Below are 9,358 nucleotides of genomic sequence, written 5' to 3' on the forward strand. Positions count from 1 at the left end.
TGCTACCAGATGTTGGGGTAATTGTAATAGATTAAATGCGGTTTTAATCGGGTATTTGGGGAAATACAAAATAATCGTTATAAAATAACGAGATAAATTTAAACAGCATAAATTTTTAACATGTTGACAAATATTAATTTATATACATAATTAAATTCAGCAATAATTTTAATCCATCTTTTGTGGAAACTACACATAGGTAATTTCTTTTAATATGGAAAGAAAAAAACTTTAATTTTTTATTTATGCAATATGTAATTCTTACAATACATTTTAACCAAGATCTATGTTTATAGTGCTATTGGAATTAGTTATCTTCTTCGAAATTATGTGTCTATTTATTTTTTTAATACAAATTATTTACATACATGGTTTCAATTTAATGTTTTAGATAAATCACAGAAATACGCCAATAAGATTTTCTTTGGCCAATAACATAAAAAAATATAAAGATATTTATGTATTTTAGAAAAGGAAAAAGGTAGTTTACGTATAAGTGACTCTACCCACTGAAATTTAATAGTCATAATTACTTGGCCTCTGTTTTAAGCACATATTATTACAGATATGCCACAAATGGCAGTTGTCTAAAAAGTAATATTGAACCGTATGTTTATTTTGATGTTCTACAAACAATTTTCAATGGTTGTGGTTTGCAGAGTGAGAGTGTCTCTCTTTCCAAACCACAACCATTTTGACATTTTCTTTTGTTTGTTTTTTATTGCTATTATTACTGAAACCAACTGATGTATAATTTGTAGTTCAGTTATATAATTTCAAACCTACATTGGTTGTTTACTTGTGGTAGCTACCATAAAAGATATAGACGGAAGACGTGATGGTACATTTGAAATATCTGAAAGTTGTGTTAGTGATTGTATAAAATACAATCCAGTCTTGATGAACATGCTTAAATCAACATTAGCACATTACGTCTAAATTAAGTCTAAACATTTTGACCAGCTGATGAAGAGGAAATTGGAAGACCTAGTGAAACTTCCCCAAGACAAAAAAAATTAATGGAAAGAGACACAAATAAGGCATTAAAGTTTGGCGGTCCAATTCAAATCATAAAAGACACTATGGCTGGAATCGGATACATATCCATACTCTGAGGGAAATACGCCCTTAGTTTTGAGATTCCGGCACGGCATTGACCTCAAATTCACTTATAGTGTTGTATCCAAGTGGTTGCAATACAATCAGGTACGTGTTTTGAAGTAGTCTGTCCAATCGCCAGTTCTCAATCCCATACAAAAAAACCTTTGGTAAATTATAGATCACATAATGCGGACTTAAAATGAAGCTTTATCAAATACGGTTATTGAATCGAATATTTAACCCTTTCACACACAAAACCGCTAAGATTTTTATGGATATGAATGAACTACTACATACTGTAATTAGGGGTATTTTAAATATATTTATTAAGAAAAAATCAGTAAATTATTAGAAATAGGTTGGACAAATATATCCCAATTTGCCTGAAAAGTCGAGAAATCTCTTGTTATAGTCATTTATAATTATTAATTACAATAAAAGACCAGCTATTAACACAGTAATTAGCTATGTTCTGCGACCTTTCTAACGTCTAACAAATTGCAGATTTTTAATCAGTTATTAAATGTAATTACAATTAATTAACTTAGTTGAAATTTACGAGATCAGTTGCTTCTGAAAGTTTCCAAAATTAATTTTTAGGTACACAAAATGTTACCGAAATTTTGTGAATAATTTCAAATTCTTTATTAATATTTCAAAAGTTAATATTGTATTTACCCTCCAACTTCTATTAAATATTAAAAGACGATAGTTTTTGTAATAAAATAAGCAATAGTTCTCCCGAACTAAATATGTTTACAATTTTAGCAGTTTGCTTTCATTTTATTTTTAAAATTCACTTAACAGTTATTTCCTACTATACTGATCTGGTAGCTCTAGCAAATTGTAAATGATTAAAGAAAACTAATCAACAGCTGTTTTTATAAATCAACCGCAGAACAACTTACACACTGACAGCTGTATGCTTTTTCAGTTTTACGCTATAATTTGATACTTTTAAAACAAAATTTATAATTTTCTTTGCATAATTACAAAAGTAAATAAATACAAAATTAATGGCACTACAGTATTTACATAAATTTAAACAATTAACAAAAAATGTGGCCCACAATGCTGTAATGAGATCATGTATTGCTTCAGGGAATTACAAGTTTAGTGGACAGAAAAATAATTTTAGTACAAGTCTACAAAATAATCGAAAATATGATGAAAATCATCAAAAAACCAAAGGTAAAGAATGGAAGTCTGTTGCTTTAACTGGTGCTACTATAGCCGGCTTGGGCACTTTATACTGGTTAAAGCAACGGCATGATTTACAATTATGGCCTGCGGTAGAAGCAAAAACTTTACCAAATCTTAGCGGTAGACGGAAGCAATATAATTTTATTGCCGATGTGGTGGATGTGTGTGCCAACTCGGTGGTTTATATTGAAATTAAAGATACCAGACATTTCGATTATTTTTCTGGACAACCGGTGACTGCCTCTAACGGTTCTGGCTTTATAATCGAATCAAATGGCACCATCCTGACAAATGCCCATGTAGTCATCAATAAGCCTCATACAATGGTCCAGGTGAGATTGCATGACGGTCGTGTATTTCCTGCTGTTATAGAGGATGTTGATTCTTCCTCAGATTTGGCCATCATACGTATAAATTGTAAAGATTTGCCCGTAATGCGATTGGGTGAAAGTTCCACTTTAAGGTCGGGTGAATGGGTAGTGGCCTTAGGTAGTCCTTTGGCTCTTAGTAACACTGTTACTGCCGGTGTTATTAGTTCAACACAAAGACCCTCCCAGGAATTGGGTCTTAGAAATCGTGATATAAATTACCTACAAACCGATGCGGCCATTACGTTTGGCAATTCCGGGGGACCCTTAGTCAATTTAGATGGTGAGGCTATAGGGGTTAACTCAATGAAAGTAACGGCGGGCATTAGTTTTGCCATACCAATTGATTATGTGAAATTGTTTTTGGGAAAGGTATCGGAACGTAGAAAACTGGGCTCAGCGGGAAGACCCACACAACAGGGCAAGCGGTATATGGGCATCACTATGTTAACTTTGACCAATGAAATACTTAATGAATTGAAAAATCGATCGGAAACTCTGCCGCCCAATCTAACTCATGGTGTTTTAGTGTGGAAGGTTATTATAGGCTCACCAGCTCATATGTAAGTTTGAAACTTATATAATTTTTTTCTCAATATTTAAAATTCTGTTCTGTATTTTAGTGGTGGCTTAAGTCCTGGTGATATTGTCACCCATATAAACAAAAAAGAAATCAAAACTTCTTCCGATGTGTACGAAGCTTTAGCCGATAACTCAAAAACTTTAGATATTACCATATTCCGGGGACCTAAACGTTTAACCTTAACAATTACTCCTGAGGATCCTTAAAGTCTGAAATAAATGGAACATGATATTTATATGTGTTTATAATTATTATTATTTTTCATTTTCTTTTGTGTGTTTTTATTGCACTGCCGAACATTTTTAATTGTCTTTTTTCTTAATGTATGCTGAAGACGATGAAAAGAAAACGTTTATTGTAAATAAAAGCAAATTTATATTTTTGTTATTATGCAATTAAAAGGAAGTATCGACTTTGAATAATAATAATAATAATAGTAAAATATTGATTTAATTAATAGATGCAACATGTTTACTTTTTTACAATAACTACTAATACTCAAGAGCAAATTTTAAAAACATAAATAGATTTTTTTGATTGAGGCAAAAGTTCTAAAATTTTGGTTGGCTACCGATTTCAAACGGTTAACCGATAACGGTACACTTTTAAGTATGTTATTGTCCGGCATTATTGATGAAACATTTATGGTTAAAAATGTTATTTTCTCTAGATATGCACTATATAAAAAATGTTTAAAAATCCTTTTTATAAAAGTTATAAAAGGCGTTTTGAAAGTTGTCGAATTTCGGCCACCGGACGATCATAGTTTGTATTATTTCGGTAAAGGTAATTGCAGTTACTTTGCTAACGGTAGCAAGCAGTAACTGTATTTAATGTGATGAAAAATTGATTTCAGTTTTAAAAACGATTTAGGTGTGATGAATTTCGATTGATTTCATATTGCATTTGTGTTTCTTTCCGTATCAGTTTTATAGCAAAAAAAAACAAAATAAGCAACTCTGCATTCGTTTACCTTAATTAATGTGAACATTTAATTTCGATAATTCCATCTTTTGTCGTTTTGAAATCGTTTTTGCATCTAAATCGTTTTTCATCACATACCTGAATAAAAATTTACAAAAATTCAATATAACAAGTTTTGTATTTTATTATATTTTTAATTAAGTAGATTTCAATAAACTCAACGATATTTCGGTAACGATAGCTTAGCTGTAATGATAGTTAAGCTGTAATTCTATTTCAGGGGAGATAACTTTAACATTTTGACAAGATGCTTCTATTGCGATCCTGTGTGTAATTTTAGAAGTTAGTTAGTTCATGACTTATTTACTATCCAATGGTGATATTAACTAGAAATTTTCGTGTTTTGAATTATGACGTTGTTGCAGCAAATGAGGGATATGTATATAATATGAGAACATGAAAAAGGTTTATCAGTGTTTTAGCGATCAATATTAACATCTATATGACGACTATATCTAGTTGTAATTGTGTGTACATCTCGTTCTCTTTGGAAAGTTGGTATCTTCTTTTATATATCCACAAGTCCTACTTCAAGCATTTGAATATGGTGGATGAAGAGAAAATATACTTTCTTCTATTTTGTCCATTATATATGTATGTATGTATGTTTAATAATTGCCAAACAAATTAAAATGTTATTTTAAAATGTCAATTATGAAATTAGCTTGTACTGATAAAAGTGAATCATTTTCTGTAGCAGCCTAAACGTATGCCTTGCTTTCTTATCTTAAACACAATTGACATTATTGTTTGAAGACCACTCAACGGCCTTTTTTACATAGTGGCATGATGCCAAACAAAATGTAAATTTATTTATTTTTATTTATTTATTTCATTTATTTAGAATCAAGCCCTTAGGGCCAAATATGATTCATATTCCACTCAGAAAAAATTAATTACATAAAATTAAAAAAATTATACATAGTAAGAATAGAAATTAAAGAAAAGTAAATTAAAAACTAAAATTTTAAAAAAATATAATAATCAATAAAAAAAATTTGTAATATAAAGTATAATAATTATATATACATTATACGATAACAGTATTAGGTAATATACAAAGGGGAGAATAATAAAAAAAATAATAAAAGCAAAGAAACAAATTTACAAACTTTGTTCAAAATATTGTTTCAGTCTACGCTTAAATGTTTGATTCGAAAAAGAAAACAATTTTAATTTTATGGGAAGATTTTGTTCCAATTTTTGTCCTGTGGAAAGATATTGGTCTCTTGTAAAAAAAGAACTGAAGAACATATGAGTGATATCACAGGACATATCCGATTTCAAGCGTAAGTGGATATCATCGTCCAAAAAAGTAACGGAAGCAACTAGGAAATCTCTGTGCTGTTTTAAGAAAGGTAAAAGCCGTTTTTGTAGACACTCCGTAATATATATTTCTGTGTTTATCGTGCCTGATGTCACAAACGATTGGCTCTTTTTTGCCACAACTGTAAATGGCTTACCACAGAACAAACTTCTTGGGGAATTTTGTTTGTTTTGTTGTTCGGTTGTTCTTGAACATTACATCGGTCTTCAGCCACATACAAATTTTGACCGGGAAGTTGTAAAAAGTCTGCCAGTACATACGATTATCCATCACTCAACAGGTGTATTTTTTTCTTATAAAATTTGACCTCAATTCGACTTCTTTTGCCTTACCAATATCTGTTAGACCTTTTTTTCCTCATGGTCCTGGTTATCTTTCAATGTTCAAGTCTTCCTTATACTGTTTAATGGCTTTTGAATCAGTGAGACATTGAACCTTCATATCTTTTGCTATTTTTTTGAAAGTCCATATAGGATTTTTTTTGGAAAATTTTTAATTATTTTTTCACGTACATACTTTTTTTTATCCCCATTTTGACCGTTTTGATGAACAGTTGTAAATGAATGATTTAGAAAAAAATAATTAATTTAAAATTAATTAAAAGAAATTTCGAAATTTCAAAGAATAAGAATTAAAATGTTCAAAGGACTCCAAATGATATGTGGAAGACCTATGGTCAAACATTTTTTTCTGTGTTTTTTGATGGAATGAATTCATGATCGATAAAAGTATAAACATTTTCTAAAACAGGCGAAAAGTATGCTTTGCTTTTTATACCCTTCATCATGAGTGGCAAGGGTATATATGTATAAGTTTGTCATTCCGTTTGTAATTTCCACATTTTTCATTTGCGACCCCATAAAGTATATATATTCTAATTGTTATAGATAGCGGAATCTATATAGCCATGTCCATCTGTCCGTCTGTGTGTTGAATTCAACTTTCCGAAGCCCCCAAATAACTTACATACACGATTCATACATCAATATCTCCGAAATTCTTCCGGCTCGGTCGCTATTTAAAATCGAGAAAATCGGTCCACAAATGGCTGAGATATAAGGAAAAAACTAGAACAACATCGATTTTTGACCTATTTTTGACCAATATCTGGATTACTAAGTCATTAATATAGACAATATGGATATCTAATGAAAGATATTTCAAAGACCTTTGCAACGACGTATATAAGACCATAGTAAGTTGGACATACAATGGGTCAAAATCGGAAAAAAATATTTTTTAACCCGAATTTTTTTTTCATCAAAATTTTTTTTTGTCTAAATTCTTTTTCCAAAAAAAATAATTAAAGAAATTTAAAATAAAAAAATTTTGAAAAAACTTTTTTAAAAAAAAATTTTGATTTTGTTTAAATAAAAATATTTTTAAGTATAATTTGGTGAAGGGTATATAAGATTCGCACAGCCGAATATAGCTTTCTTACTTGTTTTAACTACATTTAATTATTTAAAATCACAAACATAAATTTGCGCTTTAAAACAATTTAACATCAGCGGAGTTCACTATTAAGTGCGAATGGTCTAGCATTATAATAACATAATAACAAAATACACACAAAAACCTTTACAATTTTTCATTTACACTTTCGCAAGACCATAAGCATCAAACACTGAACTACTCCGCTATCGAATTTGCATTTTTTTTCCAAAATATAAATCTTTCATCTAAAGAAAAGTCTCAATAATTAGTTATTTAAAAAAAAACACAATATTCAAGTTTAGCCCTGTCTTGCCGCCAAAATGATCTCTGGTGTACTTTTAGTTTCTAATCTGCGGCTTAATGTGATTTTATTTGAAAGTGAAATTAAACAAAAACATTTCCACATACAATATAAAATGAATCGAAAACAAATAGCCCACATTTTGCATAAATAATGATACATTTATTACAATGTTGCAAATATAAAGAGATTAACATTTTTACTTCCAATACCAAAAATTTCCATTTCCATTAATTTGGGCACCATAACATTACGTTTGGTTCACTGAAAAAAAAATGTTTTTCATAACCGAAATATGAAAAAACTGCATTTCTTTCGTTTAAGTCAAATCCTCAATAAAATTACAAATGAAAGAAAGAGTTTGTTTTTTTATATTGTTTTGGTACATGTTCATATTTAAAACATTAAAACCTGTGAGAATTATGAAAATTATTGGCGCTACCATGAATGAACTGGGACTAAACCAAGTTAAACGACTAAAGTCAAATTTATTTTACCTGTATTAATTGAAATATCTTGGTTAAACAAAATGCACAACAACTACAGCAAAAAAATATAAATAATTTTTTTATTTTGGTTGTAAGGAACATGTTTTTTGAGTTGGTTTGTTTGTTTGTTTCGTTGATGTTGTAGCAAATGGAGTTTGGCCAACAAAATATTGTCTGGTTATTTAATAAATTTTAATCAATTTCCTCAGGTTTGAATTTCTGTATTATTTTTTTTTTAGTTTTCAACAGTGGGCGATTATAAATAAAGACACTTTGTTAAATTTTGTTTGGGTGTCTTCTTAAAATAATGTTCAAAATAAAGAAGTCTTCTTCTGTATCATCATCAATTTTGGCTGGATGAATAAAATACCTCCAGTAAAATGTTTAAAAGTGAAATTCTTTGTTCGATTATTGAATCTTTATGACCGGATAAATTATTTTTATGGAATAAAATGTAATATATTGCTATTGTTGTTGTGCAATTTTTTATATTCTTGTAGTTGTTGTCTTTATACCATTTAAGGGAAACGAGAATTGCGATGAAGTTATAAAATTATTAAATGAATTTATTAAGATTAAAATGAAAGACTTAAGACAGAAAGTTGAACGAAATTTTGAAATATTTTAAACACAAGTATGAGATGTGTGCAGTGAGATTAATAAATTGTATAAAGAACATGCAATAACATAAATATGTTTTAGCAAAATTTAATATGTATTAGACCGGCTCAAGAAAAATAAAGGGTGTCTTTTAAGACCAATAGAACTTGAAATTGTAAAAAATAACACAAAAAACTAAATTTTAATCAAAAAATCAATACATGGCATTAACTAAGGTGACCATACGTCCTCTTTTTTAGAGGACAATCATCTATTTTAACTGGCTGTCATCTATAAAATTTGTGTCCTCTATCTGTCATCTTTTTCCATATCTGCCATCTTTTGTCATCTTAATTTTTAAAATCAAAACAAATTTTAATTGACGCCGATCACTGGTTTTTTCTATCAAATCGTATAGAAAATGTCGTGCTTGTTCTCTTCATACTCTTACTGAACTTTGAAAATAAATGGTAACACTTAAATTCTTATTTTAATACTAGACTTTATGCTATATTTTTCTAAAGTTTCATTAAAATCGGCCTAAAAATATATAACGTTTCGCTATCTATCAATTAGAAATTCCAAATATTGACAAATTTTGCCTTTGACCTTCACGATTTAAGGGTTAACGTTTTCCGATTTTAGTAAAACTTGGAGAGTATGTAAAATATGTAAAAAATGTAGAATTCAACTTTTTCTTTATGTCATATATTTTTATTTTCAAAATCTGGTCGCCTTACATTAACATTTGAATGCGATTTCGGGCATGGCCTGTTCTTGATGAACACGAACAATTTTGACCTCCAAGACCTCAATTGTTGCTGGTTTATCAGTATAAGCCAGAGACTTTACGTGGCCACACAGGAAATAATCGAGAGGTGTCAAATAGCATGATCTTGGAGACCAATTGACAGGTCCATTTCTCGAAATCAAGTTTTCGCCAAATTTTGATTTTAATAAATCGAT

General features: G+C 29.5%; 1 protein-coding gene across 1 annotated transcript; it reads left to right on the top strand.

Moving 5' to 3' along the window:
• The first annotated feature begins 2,045 nt into the window (after window positions 1-2,045).
• On the top strand, window positions 2,046-3,660 carry HtrA2 (HTRA2-related serine protease). The gene is made up of 2 exons (XM_065515475.1): window positions 2,046-3,235; window positions 3,296-3,660. The coding sequence occupies exons 1-2, from the start codon at window positions 2,118-2,120 to the stop codon at window positions 3,459-3,461; spliced, it is 1,284 nt and encodes a 427-aa protein (XP_065371547.1). The 5' UTR covers window positions 2,046-2,117; the 3' UTR covers window positions 3,462-3,660.
• The last annotated feature ends 5,698 nt before the right edge of the window (window positions 3,661-9,358 follow it).

Source organism: Calliphora vicina, chromosome 1 (assembly GCF_958450345.1).
Source record: "Calliphora vicina chromosome 1, idCalVici1.1, whole genome shotgun sequence".
NCBI classification, from domain to species: domain Eukaryota; kingdom Metazoa; phylum Arthropoda; class Insecta; order Diptera; family Calliphoridae; genus Calliphora; species Calliphora vicina.

Bases quoted from the DNA above. Each gene is read 5' to 3' on its own strand.
- HtrA2 (XM_065515475.1), top strand. From the start codon at position 2,118: ATGGCACTACAGTATTTACATAAATTTAAACAATTAACAAAAAATGTG. The intron at 3,236-3,295 runs GTAAGTTTGAAA...TCTGTATTTTAG, and splicing joins ATAGGCTCACCAGCTCATAT to TGGTGGCTTAAGTCCTGGTG.